Source organism: Grampus griseus, assembly GCF_964374135.1.
Source record: "Grampus griseus genome assembly, chromosome: 1".
NCBI lineage: Eukaryota > Metazoa > Chordata > Mammalia > Artiodactyla > Delphinidae > Grampus > Grampus griseus.
The window spans coordinates 38,618,870-38,641,300 of NC_139017.1; the positions used below are offsets into that span (position 1 = coordinate 38,618,870).

General features: G+C 38.1%; 1 protein-coding gene across 1 annotated transcript in view; it reads left to right on the top strand.

The window, feature by feature from the left end:
• PLA2G4A (phospholipase A2 group IVA) overlaps positions 1–22,431 on the top strand; it is a 136,411-nt gene that overhangs the window by 43,605 nt on the left and 70,375 nt on the right. The window contains exons 3-4 of the mRNA XM_082666782.1: positions 4,169–4,317; positions 5,022–5,135. Of these exons, the coding sequence (XP_082522908.1) occupies positions 4,169–4,317; positions 5,022–5,135 (263 nt within the window). The remainder of the gene's footprint in view (positions 1–4,168; positions 4,318–5,021; positions 5,136–22,431) is intronic.

The window sequence follows — 22,431 nt, forward strand, 5'->3', positions numbered from 1 at the left end:
AAATAAATGAAATGGGAATAACTAGCTATTTCCTCCTAAAATAAAATATCAAAAGTGTGAACAGAACATGACCTACATCAGATCAACTAGAATAATTGTTGAAAAATGCAGATCCCTAGTCCCATTACAGATCTCCTGATTATGGGTCTTATGGGATGTGGGTCAAGGGTCTGTATTTTTAATCAGAACCCTAGGCATTTATCTTTTTTCTTCTCTTTTCTTCTCTTTCCTTTCCTTTTCTTTTTTCTTTCTTTCCCCCTTCCTTCCTTCCTTCCTTTCTTTCTTGTAGGTTTATTTAGAGAGATACACATTCCATAGACACAATAAGGTCTGTCTCAAAAGGTGAGAAGGGCCTTGGAGGAAAACACACTCCACAGACAGAGTGTGGGCCATCTCAGAAGGCGAGAGGCCCTGAAATGTGTGGTGGTTAATTTTCCCTAGGCATTTACCTTGCACTCTCACTTTTGAGACTCCCCTGCCCTTGACCAATGATGCATAAGCTGCCAGTGGAAAAATTAACTAAAAGGCAATCCCAAATGCTAACACCTCATTTGTAGATTTTCCCACTTAACAATAAAAAAGCCCACTTAAAAAATCTGATGACCACATAGAAGAGCTGTGAAGGACATTGATTACATTATTTGACCATAACTACTGTGAAAGGAAAAAGTATATTTTTTAAATTATTTTTTTAAAAACTATTCTTTGAAAGACAATCATTTAAGAACTATTATTTTTGCTTTTCCTTTGTTTTCAATTTTTGTATCTTTTTTTATGAACCTCTGCACCTCTCTCTCTTCCTCTCTTTCCATCCTTACCCCTTCCCTCCTCTTTTCTTCCTGCTTATCGCCCTTCCTCTTCTTCTCCAAAGCTCTTTTCCACCTCCTCTTTCCATAACAAGCCATACCTATGATCCCATCTTTAGCACTTAGGAGCATGATGTCATTGAGAGGATGATTGTTGCAGTCCCATCTTGCTCTGACACTTATAGCTGTGTGATATTGGACAGATTGCTTAACATCTCTCAGTTCTTGTTGCCTCAACACTAAAAGTACTTACCTTATAGTGCTCTTGTGAGATTAGAATGAGACTCATGTATGTGAAGTGCTCAACAGAGATCCTATCAGGCATCACTTGATGGTTGGTTTTTGTGGTTATGAGTTGTAATGGCCACATGGGAAAGGATGAGTTAAAGAGAAAAGTCGAGTCCTTAAGTGAGGAGACCTTAAATATTGTGATAGTTGTTAGGTTCTGAAGATATAAAGATGAGTAAGACTTGGTTCCTAACCTCAAGTTGTTGACAGTCTTGTAGGAAAAGATAGATAGATGTGTAGTTTCCTTTATAAAATATAGTATGTGCAATGCTGTCAGATGAAGGATTCAAAGGAGCCATTAAAAGGGAGTGAAGCAAGTCAGAAAGAGAAAAACAAATACTGTATGCTAAAGCGCATATATGGAATCTTAGAAAAAAACAAAAAGATACTGATGAACCTAGTTGCAGGGCAGGAATAAAGAGTAGACATAGAGAATGGACTCGATGACATGGGGTGGGAGGGCGAAGCTGGGGCGAAGTGAGAGTAGCATCGACATATATACACTACTGAATGTAAAACAGTTAGCTGGTGGGAAGCAGCAGCATAGCACAGGGAGATCGCCTCGGTGCTTTGTGATGACCTAGAGGGGTGGGATAGGGAGGGTGGGAGGGAGGCTCAAGAGGGAGGGGATAACGGGACATGTGTATGCATATGGCTGATTCGCTTTGTTGTGCAACAGAAACTAACACAGCATTGTGAAGAAATTATACTCAAATAAAGATCTATTAACAAAAAAAGGGGGAGTAATCAATATTTCCACATTCAGGGTCAGTTGCCTTGTTGTTAAGTATATGTATAGTGGGAGGAAATTTAAATAGTTCCATTATTTGCAGTTGTTCCTTTCTATTTAAAATGGCACCCAGACAGTATGGTACTGGCACAAAAACAGAAAGATAGATCAATGGAACAGGATAGAAAGCCCAGAGGTAAACCCACACACATATGGTCATCTTATCTTTGATAAAGGAGGCAAGAATATACAGTGGAGAAAAGACAGCCTCTTCAATAAGTGGTGCTGGGAAAACTGGACAGGTACATGTAAAAGAATGAAATTAGATCATTCCCTAACACCATACACAAAAATAAACTCAAAATGGATTAAAGACCTAAATGTAAGGCCAGACACTATCAAACTCTTAGAGGAAAACATAGGCAGAACACTCTATGACATAAATCACAGCAAGATCGTTTTTGACCCACCTCCTAGAGAAATGGAAATAAAAACAAAAATAAACAAATGGAACCTAATGAAACTTCAAAGCTTTTGCACAGCAAAGGAAACCATAAACAAGATGAAAAGACAACCCTCAGAATGGGAGAAAATATTTGCAAATGAAGCAACTGACAAAGGATTAATCTCCAAAATTTACAAGCAGCTTATGCAACTCAATATCAAAAAAACAAACAACCCAATCCAAAAATGGGCAGAAGACCTAAATAGACATTTCTCCAAAGAAGACATACAGATTGCCAACAAACACATGAAAGAATGCTCAACATCATTAATCATTAGAGAAATGCAAATCAAAACTACAATGAGATATCATCTCACACTGGTCAGAATGGCCATCATCAAAAAATCTAGAAACAATAAATGCTGGAGAGGGTGTGGAGAAAAGGGAACCCTCTTGCACTGTTGGTGGGAATGTAAACTCATGCAGCCACTATGGAGAACAGTATGGAGGTTCCTGAAAAAACTAAAAATAGAACTAACATATGACCCTGCAATCCCACTACTGGGCATATACACTAAGGAAACCATAATTCAAAGAGTCATGTACCAAAATGTTCATTGCAGCTCTATTTACAATACCCAGGACATGGAAGCAACTTAAGTGTCCATCAACAGATGAATGGATAAAGAAGATGTGGCACATATATACAATGGAATATTACTCAGCCATAAAAAGAAATGAAATTGAGTTATTTGTAGTGAGGTGGATGGACCTAGAGTCTGTCATACAGAGTGAAGTAAGTCAGAAAGAGAAAAAGAAATACTGTATGCTAACACATATATATGGAATCTAAGAAAAAAAAAAAAAGGTCATGAAGAACCTAGGGGCAAGATGGGAATAAAGACACAGACCTACTAGAGAATGGACTTGAGGATATGGGGAGGGAGAAGGGTAAGCTGGGACAAAGTGAGAGAGTGGCATGGACATATATACACTACCAAACGTAAAATAGATAGCTAGTGGGAAGCAGCCGCATAGCATAGGCAGATCAGCTCGGTGCTTTGTGACCACCTAGAGGGGTGGGATAGAGAGGGTGGGAGGGAGGGAGACGCAAGAGGGAAGAGATATGGGAACATATGTATATGTATAACTGATTCACTTTGTTATAAAACAAACTAACACACCATTGTAAAGCAGTTATACTCCAATAAAGATGTTTAAAATAAATAAATAATAAATAATAAATAAAATGGCACCCATATCATGCCCTCAGGGGGTCTTTATGTGTAACAGAAAAAGCTGTCACTTCCTTGAGATGCCCACTTCAATCTTATTGAATACCACCATAATAAACAGAGAAATATATTTTGGCTACTAATGTAAATGCCTCCCTTTAGAGTTCTTCAGTGCACAACCTTATAACTACAAGCAATACTTATGCCACACCAACTTTCATTATTTTGTTTGGCAAATAACATAGTAGGTTAATTTTTTTTCTAATATAAACAATCATGATGATCCTGAACTCATGATCTTGTTGCCATCGTAGTCCTGGGGTGAAGGTTACGCTGTGGTTAGCTGAGTGAGATTGTTATCATTGTCTAGCAGTTGGACTGAGTTGTTGATTGCAGTGACCGTGCCCTCTAGGTGGACAGAGGAATTTTGTATAAAGTACCAAATAAATGATTCCCTCTCACAGGACTGTTGGGAAATGCAGGGACATAATATGTAAACAGTATATAACCTATGACGTTCTTCTATTATATATCATTTTGTCTCAGACATTTTGAATATGTTATTGCAGATTCATTGAAAATAATCTGATAACACATATTAATTAAAACAAATTAGGAATAATCACATTTTTGCCCCCTTCTCATTTGTGTTTACTGTCTATAGTTGACACTCCAGACCCCTATGTGGAACTTTTCATCTCCTCAACCCCTGACAGCAGGAAGAGAACGAAACACTTCAATAATGACATAAACCCTGTGTGGAATGAGACCTTTGAATTTATTTTGGATCCTAATCAGGACAATGTTTTGGAGGTAAGTGAGTCATTTGGGGACAGTGAGGTGGCCACCATCATGTTGAGGTTGATGCTTGAGTTTGTCCCCTCACTGCCTTCATTCTTCTCAGTTTGATGTAGTTGGAGTCCAGCTGTGCAGTATATGGTAGATGAGCTTCTAGCTACTGCACATCAAGCTATGTGAGTGTCCAGTGGGAAATACAGGAGTTAGGTGGGGCTGGGAAGAATCTGTTATCCTCCTCATGTGCTTTGGAGAAAATATTCGTTCTGTTAGAAAGAGGAGGATCCAAGTACAATAGAATAAAAATATTGTCAATTGATTAGGACTTTAAAATAAATTAACTTTATTAGCTTAAAGTTCAAATAATTAGCTTTAAAATAAGTTCACATAGATCTTTTCCAAAATAGTTGCATAGATTTTCTACATTAATTTCTTTCTCATATTCCAAAAATAGCATTTCCCCAGAGAGGGGATAAAGTTTCATTTTTCAAAGTATGATAGTGTCAATCAGGAAAGTGAAAAATTATTATGTTAGAAGCAAATGTGGCATTCAGAAACAAAAGACAAAGTATTGTTACCAGTTGAATATTGAGGATTTCAAATGACTGTTAAATATCACTTGAGAATTTTCATTTTTTAAGTGTGATGGAGATTATAGATATAATTTCCAAAGATTCCAGAAAAATTTGATACCTCTGCTCTCTACCTTTTACTCTCTATAGATCACGTTGATGGATGCCAATTACGTCATGGATGAAACGCTCGGGACAGCAATATTTCCCATATCTTCTATGAAAGTGGGAGAGAAGAAAGAGGTTCCTTTTATTTTCAACCAAGTAAGCAGCACAACGAATTATTTTTCAACCTTATGTCAGATAAAATCTATTTAACCTGGAAAGTTGGAGTTTAATGTTTGGAAATCCTTCCTTCGCAGTCTTTCTTCCTTCCTTCCTTCCTTCCTTCCTTCCTTCCTGCCTTCCTTTCTTTCTTTCTTTCTTTTCTTTCTTTCTTTCTTTCTTTCTTTCTTTCTTTCTTTCTTTCTTTCTTTCTTTCTTTCTTTCTTTCTTTCTTAAGTTTGCTACATTTCTGAAATTTCAATAATTTATTTAAGATTAATAAAACCCTAGAGAAATTATTTATACAGAGCAAACATTGGATTCTGAATTTTACAGGAAACTAGTGTAGTAGTTTATAGCGAGAAATGTAAGCAACTGGTAGACCAGGATTCAGAAAGCTGGTTAATGTATTAATTTCTTCTTTTGGGGAACAGCTTGGTGTTTTTGTTCCTTGGGATGATTTTCAAATCTTCCCCTCACCCACATCTCCTTATCCCTTAACTCCTACCTCCTTTCCTAACTGTTAGCATCCCATATGACCTCTTCCTGAACCCCCATGATAATTACGTGTTGTTCATTGGGACCGAATCATTTAAACTGTGCAAACTCAAATCCTGGTCAGGAAACTGGAATACTGGTTATGCATGCCTAATTACAGACCTAATACATAGTTTATATTTATTCCATGAGTATATACCTATTTAGAAACTGACTTAAGCCCAAAGGACCCTGACCAGTTCATGTAATCAGAGTGACCCAGTTGCCTTGAGGACACTCCAGTCACATACTCCCTGCTGATACCTTTAGCTGCTCCAGGAAGCATGTCTTCTATATGTTTTCTACCCAGTGCTAAGAGATACACTGCCCACATTTCTGTTTACCTCTTTTAAAGTTATTTCATTCATTCATTCTTTCAAACGTTTATTGGAGTCTACCAAGCATTGTGTTGTGTTCAAGGCACATAAAGAAGAATATGGTACAGGAAGCTCTTCCCTCGATTATCTTCATCTGGGGTGGAGGAGAGGTAGGAATTGGAAAAGGAAGTGAACGTAGGGAGATCCGTTTGATGAAAAGAAACCACTACACAGTAAGATAAGTATCAATGAGGTGTGTTCAGAGTGCAGGGGGAAGACAGAATAAAGAAAGATTATGTTGTGAGAGGAGGCCAGAGATGGCTCCATGTCAGTAGATGATTTTGAGCAGGTCCAACAGTGAACATAGTGGTTAATACCTTGTCATTTGAAGCTAGGTTGTTTGGTGTTTAAATCCCAGCTCTGTTTCTTACCATTTGTTTCATCCTGGGGAAATCACTTAGTTCCTCTGAATCTCAATTTGCTCATCTGTAAAGTGGAGATTATATCTCATAGGAGGATCATTATGATTACATGAGTTAGTTATATTTATATATAATATATCCATATAATTATAGATTATAATGTAGATTACATTTAAATACATTTAGATATCATTATTTAATTATGATTTGTATAATTTTATATAAACTATGATTATATATTACTTAGTTTATTAAGTATATAACATTACATATAAAATATTTAACAATAATTGATTCTAGTAATATATATAATACTCACATAGATGTATCTGTACATACATATAATGCTTATTGCCTGGTACATATTAAGCAGTATATAAATGTTTGTGAAGAACAGAATTTCAGTAGGCAGAGAAGCAGTTATGAGCATTCTAGTTTCTAGGAGAAACTGCAAAGGCATGGAGTTTTGAAAGAATAAAACAAGCTGGGGCATGACAAGTTACATGGCTTGGCAAGTAGGTGTTGGTGAGCAGTGGGATAGAGAGTTAGAAGTGGCTAAATGTTATAACATCGGCAGACCTTACCTATGGCATGTTGCTAGGATTGGTTCTCAATAAACCCTTGTTGAGGGCTTCATAAGCACAATTGGCCTTTCTGAAATATAATGGTTTTTCCCTGCCCTTCAGTCTATGACACAAAGTGATTTTAAGAGAAGATACTGTAGGAAAACATGCATTTCCTCTCCTACTGTCATTTCCTATGCTTAGGTGTGTAACCCTGGGGCTCTAAAAAAGACTTTCTACATTCCTGAATTTAAAGTAGCTTACATATTTTCTTTAGTGTGCTTGAGAAAACAGTTGGCCAACAGCTTTCTTTCATTAAACTGTTTTCAAGAGTCCTTTGTAGTTTTCATCTGAATGACAATTCTTTGAGTTGGTGACCTGTGATGGTAGTGGGAGAAAAGTAAATGCATAATGGCTGGTTGGGGAGAACCCCCATTTGTCCCCCAGACCATGTGGCGTGTCCTAAGCAAGCCATCCAGCCCCTCCTCATCCCTGAATCCCCGTCTTTCAGAGGAGGACTGTCTTCTGTCTACAGTGTTCACGGAGGTTATAAGAGAAAACAAGTTGCGAGGGAATCGTGGGAGAGGAGATTTATAAACAGTTCTTGGAGATGGTTAAGGCAATCTGATATAATAAAAAGACCATTTGAGTTTGGCAAAGGAAGAACTTATGCTTCAAGCCAAGACATTATTAACAAAAACTCCTTCAAAATTTTGTCATCCAAAAGTTCATACTGAGTCAACATAGAGGGATTTCTGTGGCCAGGAGCCAGCTGGAGAAAGAACAGGAGACTCCAAGTGGAGATTGCCAGATTCCCAGGGTCCTGCTCTACCCACTCAGGGTAGAAACTGGGAACCGGGAGACCTGGGCTCTCACTTTGTCTGTTACTAACCTCCCTCTAGAGTGTTTGAGTTGTCATTCTTTCTCTCTGAGTCTTGTTTGCTTCATCTCTAAAAGAAGGTTTCCATTAACTTTTGGGGGGGAGGTGTACTGGGAGGCATGTGGAATCTTAGATCCCAGACCAGGGACAGTGGAAGTGCACAGTCTTAACCACTGGACCACTAAGGTAGTCCCTCCATTAACTTATTTCTAAATACTTTTTAATTTATAAAATTCTGTGCTCTAGAAAGAATATCTTATTTTTCACTTGACTGTTTTTACCCAGAAGTTTTCAATGCTTCCCATTTTACAGATATGGAAAAACATGATAGTGTATTAAAAAATCTATATTATGCAGTTTTATAGTACTGACCTATCCATAGATTATTTTTTAATATGAGAATTTGAGCCTTTATTGTGTACCTAAAACTTCGATTAATATTAAGAAAGCTATTAAAAGTTTCATTTTCAAGGAACTAATAGTCTGTTTGGAAAGGAGTAGGCATTCACGAATAAGCTGATGAGTAATATAATAAGCAGTCTCATGAGGCATCTATTCATTGATTTACTTACTTAGGAGTTATTTATTAAACACTGAGTATGTTCCAGGCAGTATTCTAGGTGATGGGCAAACAGCAGAGGACATGGTGGACGATGGTTCCCAGGGAGCTTGCATGCTGATGGGGAAAGTAAATAGGCAACAGGAAGCAAAAGGATAATCCACACAGTATCGGCTAGTGATAAATACTATGAAAAAAATAAAATAGAGGGATGTGATAGAGAACAGTTGGTGGGCAAGTGAGTTTATATAGTCAAAAAAGGCCTTTCTAAGGTATTATATTTTGCTTCAAATTTTATTATCAAAATTTTCAAGCATATACAAAGTTGAAATATTTCTACATTGGATACCCATGTAACTGCTACCTAGATTCTACAATTAACATTTTATTTTACTTGCTTTTCACATATCTTTCTATCTGTCCGTCCATCAAACCATTTTGATACATTATTTATTTGTTTGTTTGTTTGTTTGTCTTTGTGGCCATGCCATTTGGTGTGTGGGATCTTAGTGCCTCAACCAGGGATGGAACCTGGGCCCTCTGCAGTGAAACTGTGGAGTCCTAACCACTGGACCGCCAGGGAATTCCCCATCTTGATACATTGAAACACAAACTGCAGACAATAGTATGCTTCATTCCTAAAGACTTCAGCATATCATCAACTAGAGTTCATTATTTACAAATTTATAATTGTAAGTGCTAAATAGTGTAGACAATGTATACAATGAGAGTTATAAGAAGGAATTATTCATCCATTCATTCATTTCACAAATAACTATTGAGCACTTACTGTGTGTCAGACAGTCTTTAGGCACTACCTGTTCAGAAATAAATAAAACACACAGGAATCCCTACCCTCCTGGAACTTATATTCTACTTAGTAAGATAAATAAGTAAAGGATGCCTGTGTTGGATAGTGATAGAGATAAGTGCTAAATAAACCAAGGAAGGAGGAGAGGAGAGTATGCGTATGTTTGTGAAGAGGGTTGCAAATGCAGTTCCAAAACTGTGGCTGAGAAAAGCATCTCTGATGATACCTGAGGGGAGAAGCCACTCTGAGTAGGAAGGTCCTGAAGCAGAAGTTTGCCTGGCTTGTTGAGTAACAGCAAGGAGGAGAGCATGGCTGGAACACAGAGAGTAGTAGGGAGAGTAGTAAGAGATGAGGGTGGGGCATGGGGTTACCGTGGACCATTGTGGGTTACAGTGGTTATCAATGGTATGGGCTTGTTCCTAAAGGAAGGATGTGGTTGGATCACTAAAGGGGTGGAAGGCCATTCTGGTGGAGAGAACAGCCTGAGCCCTTGCTCACAGTTCTGGGACTAGAAAAGACAAGCATGCTCAGGAAATGGTGTCTAGACAAGTGCCAGGGGACCAGAGCATTTGTACGTGAAGGAAGAACAGGTACATGGGGATCAAACTTTAGCAGAGCCCAGATTCAGGAAGTTGGATTTAGATATTATCTTATTGACAGCAGTGAGTCATGGAAGATTTCTGACCAGGTAATGGGGAATTTAGAGCAAACAGCATTTGGCTTTTTCCTCAGAAGTATTACTAAACCGAAAGTTGGTAGGTAAAGATAAAGAATGTTTGATATTAAAAATAAGAAGGCTGATGCAGCTTTAGCAGACTACCTCTGTCGAAAGTGGCCGGTATGAGGAATACGGGGTGACTTGAACCAAGTGTAGCATTAGCTTTAATGCGTCAGTAAGAGTGGAATGGAATGATTGCTTAGTGGCAGTGAGGATCGACTAAAGTTGGAAAGCAGGAATTTTTTCAGCTTTTCCTGAGACTATGATTTATCATTCAACTCAATTTCAGAATGCTCTCTCTCTCTTTTTTAAATTTTTATTTATTTTTTTAAGGAGAAAGCCAATTTGGGTCCACAGTTTTGTTTCCCAGCTAACATTTATAAAATCCAGGTTAGGTTGTGCTTGTTGGAATCATAAGTTTAGAGAATGTCAGAGTTGTCATTTGAGAGAAACTGGTGGGACGTGCAGCTTGTGACCCCAGGCTCCGAGTCAGACAGCCACCGTCTGGGTTGGAATCATGATTCGACTACTTATTCACTGTGTGATGTCAGACAAGTTATTTTTTTTCTCTTCACCTTGCATGCCCCTTTGTGAAACAGAGCTGTATATATATCATACCTACCTCTAAAGGTTGTGGTTATGGTTATGGTTAAATGTGTTAATACATGGAGAGTTTTAGAACAGTGCCTGGCCCAGTAAACAGTAAATAAATATTAGATATTCTCATTTAATTATACTGGCCAGATTGAACTGTTTGTCAAGTGCTTCATGAAACTGACTTAACTGACTATTACACTTACTTATTTGTTTGAACTTACTGATTGAAATGAACTTATTTATATACGGGTAGAGCCTATAAATTTAGTAATCATCGTTTCAACACAGTTCAAAATCAAGAATGCTCTAGTCACCCATTACTGAATATATTAAGTGTGGCTTTGGGTTGCAATATCCCATTTTAAAGCAGAAAGAGTTTCTTCCAAATTTAGTGTGTTTTGTGTAAACAAAGTAGCCCACTTCAAGAAAATCGTGAACATGCTAAGATTTGGAAGTAAGACAGGGAAAAATTACACTTCTTTATTCTCTAGATGAATCTTTATCTTGGCCAATATTCTGAGAAGGTAGCCTCTGATTTTCCACTGTGTCGTGTTTTAAGTTGACGTATTTATTTAGAAGTTAGTGTTATTGTTTAAAAATAGCCATGTCTCACGGTTTCTGTGGTATCTAATTTTGGCTGAATGCTTTCTTTGATTTTTGCTCATTCCTGATTGCAACTTGAAAACGAATGAGAGAGTTCTATAGAAGAGATTGTGACAAAACTTTTAAAAACTGGCAGTTTTGATGGTGAGTCAGTATCAGGATGATTTCACTGGAAAACCATGTATTGATGTGTGAAGACAAAGACTACAATTTAGCAAAGTGAATGAGACCAAGCAGATTTTGGAGGGAAAACAAGAGAAATATATCATTTTGTGAGAAATTTGGGAGATCTTTGGCTAAGATGTGAATGCCATTACATTGATGCAGGGCAGAGTTCAGACGAAGGTCAAACAATTCCTGGCTTTATGAGAGAATGCATTTTTATTTTGGAACACTAGCAATGGAAACTTAAGTGAGTCTGTTTTCATAATTCTACAGTTTATAACTTTTAAATTACAGGGCATTTTAGAGTGCTCTTGTATCCTTGGGGTCCTCTTCTGGACCTAAGCTCCATCAGGGACTAGAACACTTTCAGCCTATTTACTGTTGTTACCCAGCCTGACACACATCAGACACTTCCTTTTTTTTTTTTTTTTTTTTTGCTGTACGCGGGCCCCTCCCCGCTGTGGCCTCTCCCGTTGTGGAGCACAGGCTCTGGACGCGCAGGCTCAGCGGCCATGGCTCACGGGCCCAGCTGCTCCGCCGCATGTGGGATCTTTCCGGACTGGGGCACGAACCCGTGTCCCCTGCATCGGCAGGCGGACTCCCAACCACTGCGCCACCAGGGAAGCCCAGACACTTTCATTTCTGAATGCACTTATGGGAAATATAGAAAATCTGAGAAGTGCTCAGACGGGCATAATGAAAGTAAATGAAGTTTAAAAAAGAGAAAAACAAGAATGTGAGAGATTTCCATTTGGAGAAAAAAAGATAGTGTTTTGGCTCGGTACTAGTGCTCTAGGAAATCTGGTTTATTGTATAATAGCTGATGATTACACAACTCTTTCTGAATTTCCAGTGTCCACATAAAGAAAAGGGACCTTAAATTAAGAGCAAAGAGATTGTTGTCAAATAAAAGGAAGAAAACTCTGTGTGATAGAGTGAAACATGGCTACAGGGAAAATAGTGTGCTTTTTAATCTTTCAAATCTTTTAAGACTGTCTGGGTTATCTGGGGAGACACAATTATCCTGAATTCTTGGGTGATGGATTATATGATTCCTGGTAATAAATGCTAAATTAATTAAGAAATTAGATATATTAACTAGACTTACTGTGGTGATCATTTTGCATTATACACAAATATTGAATCATTATGTTACATACCTGAAACTAATATGTTATATGGCAATTATATCTCAGTCAAAAAAATGTTAGTTTTTAGTGTTATCAAAAAGTCACATGTGTTTAAAAAGATGATTTTAGCAGTGTATCATTCAATTTTAAACATGCAAAATTTATTTACATGTGACCTTGTTTGTATTGGTGGGATTGTAACTTCTACTCTGCACTTGAATTGCCTATTTGTTAGATCCACATATGATTACTTCTTCATAGGATGAAGTTACAGTTTATGGAAACATGATTTTTTGCAAAAGTTGCCCTTTTTTTGGATATAATTTTATTTGCTATCTTGCATAGGTCAGGTAAATACAGGTAAAGCAAAAAATATTATGTAATTCTCTTGAAAGATATAAATGATTATTGAATCAACATGGTAATAAGTTGCTCTTTGCTTCTACCAAGGGGGGGAAAAAAGAGTTAATTGGGGCTTCCCTGGTGGCGCAGTGGTTGAGAGTCCGCCTGCTGATGCAGGGGACACAGGTTCGTGCCCCGGTCCGGGAAGATCCCACATGCCACGGAGCGGCTGGGCCCGTGAGCCATGACCGCTGGCCCTGTGCGTCCGGAGCCTGTGCTCTGCAACGGGAGAGTCCACAACAGTGAGAGGCCCACGTACCGCAAAAAAAAAAAAAAAAAAGAGTAAATTGACTCAGTAGGGATCAGAATTCAAAATAAAGGTTTATTGAAAGTGAAGTTTGTAAATACTGGAGTATTTTAGTAAGAGAAGGCATGGCATATTAGATGAGCTCTTTACTAATAGGATAGATTTTCAAGTTAAAAATTATTTGACTGTGTGCATCTTTTGGAAATAATTTTAACACTTAAACACTTTATTTATTCATTTATTTATTTTGTGGTGCGTGGACCTCTCACTGTTGTGGCCTCTCCCGTTGCGGAGCACAGGCTCCGGACGCACAGGCTCAGCGGCCATGGCTCACGGGCCCAGCCGCTCCACGGCATGTGGGATCTTCCGGGACCGGGGCATGAACCCCTGTCCCCTGCATTGGCAGGCGGACTCTCAACCACTGCACCACCAGGGAAGCCCGGAAATAATAATTTTAAATGACTTCCTTAATGCCAGGCACTATGCTTGTTGCATTAGCTTTATTATTTCAAAATGACCCTGGGAAGTTTGCAAGAGAATTCGTGGGTTAGATACTTTTAAAATTATTTTTAAGTCTGAAATGACTTTTTAAAAAATAGTTTCTCTCCTATAGTTCCCCTCCCCTGCCCCAACTGAACATCTCCCATTGTAAGCATCTAAAATTGCTTTCCACTGTGGAATTCAAAAAAGAGATTGTTGTTTCCCCCCAAGAACATACAATGAGTACAGCCTGCTTCTCACATTAATAATTCCTAGAAGAGGTGGAGCTCTCTTCATTGTCCTTGTTCCTGGCTAAGTATTATGGGGTGGGGGAGACCCAGGGGAATTTGGTCGCCTTTCCTTCTAATTGCCTTGATAATACAAGCCACCTGGAAGAGTGTGATGCAGAGGTGCTTCATGGAGTGTGTGGGAAGGAGTTTACAATAATTGTTTAATGCCTCACAGGAAGCACATATTTTTGTGGCACTTTTATATGAATGACATGTTCCAGGTGAAAGACGCAGAGAGATTGTGAGTGTCCATCTTCATAGCATGTCTGAACATAGTGCATCAAGAGGGAAAATTTTAAATTTCCTCCAGGTTGTGAGTGGTCCACTTGGGCAACACATGGAAGTAAGGATCAGAATCCATGTGACAAGAAACATGGCAGCACCTTCTATAACACTCCGAATGGTGGAAAAATCCTGTGTTTTCTCTTCTCTCATCCTGCTTTCATTTAAAGAGTCTTAGCAGTCTGTCTAGGATCACGGATGTCTCAGCCAAGAAATGTTGCAGATGGACGTAGAAGGGATATTCTTATGGAGAAGACAAATATGAACATAAACATAGTGCAGCTAATTTTCCTTTTGTTAAATTGTTGGGACAAGTAGTCATTAGATATATTCAGGCATCAGATTTTTTTCTTTTCTTTTTTTTGGCTGTGCTGCACAGCTTGTGGGATCTTAGTTCCCCGACCAGGGATTGAACCCATACCCTCAGAAGGGAAAGCACAGAGTCCTAACCACTGGATTGCCAGGGAATTCCAAGGCATCAAATATTTTAAAATGTAAAATGTTTAGGGATCTGCCAGTTGAGAAGCCAGCTTTTTCCCCAAACATTTTCTGTCATGAGATGGCACATGGGAATAGGAAGCCCATTCCAGCTTTGAATCTTCCCATTTGTTAGACTGGAAACTAAATATTGAGCTCAAACTCAGCTCAAACTTCATATTGAGCTGTATTCTTGTTCTTTTAATTTCCATTCTTCCTTGGTGCTTTTGCCCTTTCACGATAAAAACCGTAAATCTAGTCTCATTTTAATAGCAGCTTTCATGTATTTCTTTAAAACAAGCAGACTGTGTTTTACCCATGTCTCATTTTTCTAACTAAATATCTGAAGAAGTGACCTCATTCAATATAAAATGTTTTCCAAGCCCACTTTGGGAAAGACTCCATTTGAAAGTGGAAATGGGGATGTGCTGGGATGTGGTCTGAGCAGTGCTTTCATTGATAGAATGCACAGCAATTACATTAATTGTTTAGAACCCAATTGTCTTTTTGACTTAAAACTGAACTACAGTACATCAGGGCATGTATAATTCCATTTGTACTAGGATTCTTGATTATTTTATTAACTTCAAAGCAATATTTCTATTCATAGAATTCCACACATAGGAACTGCTGTCTGGGTGGGACCAGCCCATGATTTTATCGCTAGTAGCAATGAAAATTTTTTTTAATTTAATTTAATTTTTTATACAGCAGGTTCTTATTTGTTATCTATTTTATACACATCAGTGTATACATGTCAATTCCAACCTCCCAATTCATCCCATCACGAACCCCCACACTTGCCTTCCCCCCTTGGTGTCCATACGTTTCTTCTCTACATCTGTGTCTATATTTCTGCCTTGCAAACAGTTTCATCTGCACCATTTTTCTGGATTCCACATATATGTGTTAATGTATGATACTTGTTTTTCTTTTTCTGACTTACTTCACTCTGTATGACAAGTCCAACCACATCTCTACAAATGACCCAATTTCGTTCCTTTTTATGGCTGAGTAATATTCCATTGTATATAAGTACCACATCTTCTTATCCATTTGTCTGTCAATGGGCATTTAAGTTGCTTCCATGACCTGGCTATTGTAAATAGTGCTGCAATGAACATTGGGGTGCATGTATCTTTTTGAATTATGGTTTTCTCTGGGTATATGCCCAGTAGTGGGATTGTTGTGTCATATGATAATTATATTTTTAGTTTTTCAAGGAACCTCCATACCGTTCTCCATAGTGCCGGTATCAACTTACATTCCCACCAAACAGTGCAAGAGGGTTCCCTTTTTCCACACCCTCTCCAGCATTTGCTGTCTGTAGATTTTTTGATGATGCCCATTCTAACCAGTGTGAGGTGATACCTCATTGTAGTTTTGATTTGCATATCTCTAATAATTAGTGATGTTGAGCAGCTTTTCATGTGCCTCTTGGACATCTGTATGTCTTGTTTGCAGAAGTGTCCATTTAGGTCTTCTGCCCATTTTTTCATTGGGTTGTTTGTTTTTTTTAAATATTGAGCTCCATGAGATGTTTATATATTTTGGAGATTAATCCTTCATCCATTGATTAATTTGCAAATATTTTCTCCCAGTCTGAGGGCTGTCTTTTCGTCTTGTTTATGGTTTCCTTTGCTGTGCAAAAGCTTTCAATTTTCATTAGGTCCTGTATGCTTATTTTTGTTTTTATTTCCATTACTCTAGGAGGTGGGTCACAAAAGATCTTGCTGTGATGTATGTCAGAGTGTTCTTCCTATGTTTTCCTCTAAGAGTTTTATAGTGTCTGGTCTTACATTTAGGTCTTTAATCCATTTTGAGTTTATTTTTGTGTAAGCTGTTACGGAGTGTTCTAATTTCATTCTTTCATGTGTAGCTGCCCAGTTTTCCCAGCACCACTTATTGAAGAGACTGTCTTTTCTCCTTTGTATATCCTTGCCTCCTTTGTCATAGATTAATTGACCATAGGTGTGTGGGTTTATCTTTGGGTTTTCTATCCTGTTCCATTCATCTATATTTCTGTTATTGTGCCAGTACCATATTGTCTTGATTACTGTAGCTTTGTAGTATAGTCTGAAGTCAGGGAGCCTGATTCCTCCAGCTACGTTTTTTTCCCCTCAAGATTGCTTTGGCTATTCGGGGTCTTTTGTGTCTCCATACAAATTTTAAGATTTTTTGTTCTAGTTCTGTAAAAAATGCCATTGGTAATTTGATAGGGATTGCATTGAATTGGTTGATTGCTTTGGGTAGTATAGTCATTTTCACAATATTGATTCTTCCAATCCAAGAACATGGTATAGCTCTCCATCTGTTTGTGTCATCTATGATTTCTTTCATCAGTGTCTTAGTTTTCTGAGTACAGATCTTTTACCTCCTTAGGTAGGTTTATTTCTAGATATTTTATTCATTTTGTTGCAATGGTAAATGGGAGTGTTTCCTTAATTTCTCTTTCTGATCTTTCATTGTTAGTGTATAGGAATGCAAGAGATTTCTGTGCATTAATTTTGTATCCTGCAACTTTATCAAATTCATTGATAAGCTCTAGTAGTTTTCTGGTGGCATCTTTAGGATTCTCTATGTATAGTATCATATCATCTGTAAACAGTGACAGTTTTACTTCTACTTTTCCAATTTGTATTCCTTTTATTACTTTTTCTTCTCTAATTACTGTAACTAGGACTTCCAAAACTATGTTGAATAATGGTGATGAGTGTCAACATCCTTGTCTCATTCCTGATCTTATAGGAAATGCATTCTGTTTTTCACCATGGAAAAGGATGTTTGCTGTGGGTTTGTCATATATGGCCTTTATTATGTTGAGGTAGGTTCCCTCTGTGCCCACTTGCAGGAGAATTTTTATCATAAATGGGTGTTGAATTTTGTCAAAAGCTTTTTCTGCATCTATTGAGATGATCATATGGTTTTTATTCTTCAATATATTAATATGGTGTATCACATTGATTAATTTGTATATATTGAAGAATCCTTGCATCCCTGGGATAAATTCCACTTGATCATGGTGTATGATCCTTTAAATGTGTTGTTGGATTCTGTTTGCTAGTATTTTGTTGAGGAGTTTTTGCATCTATATTCATCAGTGATATCGGTCTGTAATTATCTTTCTTTGTAGTATCTTTGTCTGGCTTTGGTATCAGGGTGATGGTGACCTTGTAGAATGAGTTTAGGAGTGTTCTTTCCTCTGTAATTTTTGGAAGAGCTTGAGAAGGATGGGTGTTAGCTATTCTCTAAATGTTTGATAGAATTCCCCTGTGAAGCCATCTGGTCCTGGGCTTTTGTTTGTTGGAAGAGTTTTAATCCCAGTTTCAATTTCATTACTTTTGATTGGTCTGTTCATATTTTCTATTTCTCCTGGTTCAGTCTTAGGAGGTTATACCTTTCAAAGAATTTGTCCATTTCTTCCAGGTTGTCCAATTTATTGGTATAGAGTCACTTGTAGTAGTCTCCTAGGATGCTTTGTATTTCTGTGGTGTCCATTGTAACTTCTACTTTTTCCTTTCTAATTTATTGATTTGAGTCCTCTCCCTCTTTTTCTTGATGAGTTTGGCTAAAGGTTTATCAATTTTGTTTATCTCTTCAAAGAAACACCTTTTAGTTTTATTGATCTATTGTTTTCTTTGTTTCTATTTCATTTATTTCTGGTCTGATATTTATGATTTCTTTCCTTCTACTAACTTTGGGTTTTGTTTGTTCTTCTTTGTCTAGTTCCTTAAGGTGTAAGGTTAGATTGTTTATTTGTGATTTTTCTTGTTTCTTGAGGTAGGATTGTGTTGCTATAAACTTCCCTCTTAGAACTGCTTTTGCTGCATCCCATAGGTTTTGGATTGTCGTGTTTTCATTGTCATTTGTCTCTAGGTATGTTTTGACTTCCTCTTTGATTTCTTCAGTGATCTATTGGTTGTTTAGTAACATATTGTTTAGCCTCCATGTGTTTGTGCTTTTTACGTTTTTTTCCCTGTAATTGATTTCTAATTTCATAGTGTTGTGGTCAGATGAGATGCTTGATTTGATTTCAGTTTTCTTAAATTTACCACAGGTTGATTTGTGACCCAAGATGTGATCTATCCTGGAGAATGTTCCATGTGCACTTGAGACGAAACTGTAATCTGTAGTTTTCGGATGGAATGTCCTATAAATATCAGTTAAATGTATCTGGTCTATTGTGTCATTTAAAGCTTGTGTTTCCTTGTTAATTTTCTGTCTGGTGAACTGTGCATTGGTGTAAGCGAGTTGTTAAAGTCCCCCACTATTATTATGTTACTGTCTGTTTCATCTTTTAGAGCTGTTAGCATTTGCCTTATGTATTGAGGCACTCTTATGTTGGGTGCATATATATTTATAATTGTTATATCTTCTTCTTGGATCCCTTGGTCATTACGTAGTGTCCTTCCTTGTCTCTTGTAACATTCTTTACTTTAAAGTCTATTTATCTGATATGAGTATTGCTACTAGAGCTTTCTTTTGATTTCCAATTGCATGGAATATCTTTTTCCATCCCTTCACTTTCAGTCTGTATGTGTCCCTAGGTCTGAAGTGGGTCTCTTCTAGGCAGCATATACATGGGTCTTGTTTTTGTATCCATTCAGCAAGCCTGTGTCTTTTAGTTGGAGCATTTAATCCATTCATATTTAAGGTGATTATTGATATGTGTGTTCCTATTACCATTTTCTTAATTGTTTTGGATTTGTTTTTGTAGGTCCCCTTCTTCTCTTGTGTTTCCCACTTAGAGAAGTTCCTTTAGCATTTGTTGTAGAGCTGGTTTGGTGGTGCTGAATTCTCTTAGCTTTTACTTGTCTGTAAAGCTTTTGATTTCTCCATCAAATCTGACTGAGGTCCTTGCTGGGTAGAGTAATCTTGGTTGTAGGTTCTTCCCTTTCATCACTTTAAATATATCATGCCACTCCCTTCTGGCTTGTAGAGTTTCTGCTGAGAAATCAGCTGTTAACCTTATGGGAGTTCCCTTGTATGTTATTTGTCATTTTCCCCTTGTTGCTTTTAATAATTTTTCTTTGTTTTTAATTCTTGTCAATGTGATTACTATGTGTCTCAGCCTGTTTCTGCTTGGGTTTATCCTCCCTGGGACTCTCTGTGCTTCCTGGACTTGGGTGGCTATTTCCTTTCCCATGTTAGGGAAGTTTTCGACTATAAAATCTTCAAATATTTTCCCAGGCCGTTTTTCTCTCTCTTCTTCTCTGGGACCCCTATAATGTGAACGTTGGTGCATTTAATGTTGTCCCAGATGTCTCTTAGTCTGTTTTCATTTCTTTTCATTCTTTTTTCTTTATTCTGTTCCATGGCAGTGATTTCCACCATTCTATCTTCCTGGTCAGCTATCCATTCTTCTGCCTCAGTTATTCCACTATTGAGTCCATCTAGTGTATTTTTCATTTCAGTTATTGTATTGTTCATATCTGTTTGTTTCTTCTTTAATTCTTCTAAGTGTTTTTTCTTTAATCCTTCTAGGTCTTTATTAAACATTTCTTGTATTTTCTCAGTCTTTGCCTCCATTCTTTTTCTGAGGTTTGGATCATCTTCACTATCATTATTCTGAATTCTTTTTCTGGAAGGTTGCCTAGCTCCACTTCATTTAGTTGTTTTTCTGGGGTTGTATCTTGTTCTTTCATCTGGTACATAGTCCTCTACCTTTTCATTTTGTCTTTCTGTGAATGCAGTTTTTGTTCCACAGGCTGTAGTAATGTAGTTCTTCTTTCTGCTGTCTGCTCTCTGGAGGATGAGACTATCTAAGAGGCTTGTGCAAACTTCCTGATGGGAGGGACTGGTGGTAGGTAGAGCTGGGTGTTGTTCTGGTGGGCAGAGCTCAGTAAAACTTTAATCTGCTTTTCTGCTGATGCATGGAGTGAGTTCCCTCTCTGTTAGTTGTTTGGTTTGAGGCAACTCAGTTCTGGAGGCTATAGGCTCTTTGTTGGGGCAAATGTCGGACTCCAGGAGGGCTCATGCCAAGGAGTACTTCCCAGAACTTCTGCTGCCAGTGTCCTTGTCTCCACGGTGAGCCAGAGACACCCCCCACCTCTGCAGGAGACCCTCCAACACTAGTAGGTAGCTCTGGTTCAGTCTCCTATGGAGTTACTGCTCCTTCCCCCTGGGTCCTGATGCACACAGTACTTTGTGTTTGCCCTCCAAGAGTGGAGTCTCTGTTTCCTCCAGTCCTGTAGACATCCTGCAATCAAATCCAATGAGCCTTCAAAGTCTGATTCTCTGGGAATTCCTCCTTCTGTTTCCATACCCCCAGGTTGGGAAACCTGATGTGGGGCTCAGACCCTTCACTCCAGTGGGTGGACTTCTGTGGTATAAGTGTTCTCCAGTTTGTGAGTCACCCACCCAGTGGTTATGGGATTTGATTTTACTCTGATTGCACCCCTCTTACCATCTCATTGTGGCTTCTCCATTGTCTTTGGATGTGGGGTATCTTTTTTGTTGAGTTCCAATGTCTTCCTGTCAGTGATTGTTAAGCAGTTAGTTGGGATTCTGGTGCTCTTGCAAGAGGGAGTGAGCACACATCCTTCTACTCCGCCTTCTTGAACCAATCTCCCAATGAGATATTTCTTGACAGGAAAAGATGCCTGATGTGCTCCTGCTCCACACACACATGCACAATAATTCAATGGATACTTATTGATTGTATGTCGTATGCCAAATACTGTGCAATGAACATGTAATAGAGACCTATTTAAGACAGAGCTTACGATTTAGTGGGAAAGGCAAATTTTTGGACAGATAATTTCCATACTTTTTTCTTACTATTAAAATTCAGTACTGAGAATTATCCATGAACTTATTTTAACATTTTGGAAAGCTCTTTCTAGTTTATTTCTTTCCATTCCCTGAAACCAAAAAAGAAAAAGCCAATAATCTATAGCATTTTATGTTGGCTCAAAAAATATCCTCTTCCCATTTTAAGAGGCATATCCTAGTTCTGTTCTATTTGAAGGTATTCAACAGGTTCATTCTAGCTATATTCTTATGGTAACTGATGTAATAAAAATAATAGCACCATCTTACACTTGTGCAGGAAACTTCGAAACATTTTCTCATTTGGTTCTCTCAACAATCTAAAGTTACATTATTCATAACTAATGGCAGGGATAGTATTGAGAAGTCCTTTCTATACAACAGATTTATAGCTTCTGGAAAGACATCTTTTAATACCCCTTTTCTCTGTGGATATTAGTAATTCTTTTTTTTATTAAACCCAAATTGGCCCACTGACAAGATGGATTCCTCCCATAAGTTTCGTTGGTTCATATAGTGTTGAAAAAATAAAAACCTGAGCCCCACATCCCATTTGTAGATGTTTCTTAAGCTGACCACAGTTGGTTGGCCCCTGGGTCCTGCTGTCCACCTTGGATAGGCATTCTGTCTTCAGTTTACTATAGCCTGCACTTGTCACAAATGCACAAGTGTTCATTTTCACCCAGGTTTTCTTTAACTTTGGCCTCTGATTCTGAGGCCCAGACAGCCCCAGAATAATGATACACATCTTCATATTTTTAGATCTCAGGAAGTTTTTACGATATTTGAGTAATGATTTTGGTATACACTGCTTCTTTTTAATGAAGAAGGAAAACAACCATGCCAAGACAATTCTTATGGTTGTGAAAATGATGTATAGCAGGGTCCCCAACCCGTGGGCCATGGACCAGTACCAGTCTGTGGCCTGTTAGGAACAAGGCCACACAGCAGGAGGCGAGCTGCAGGCGAGTGAGCAAAGCTTTATCTGTATTTACAGCTGCTCCGCATCACTCGCATTACTGCCTGAGCTCCGTCTCCTGTCAGC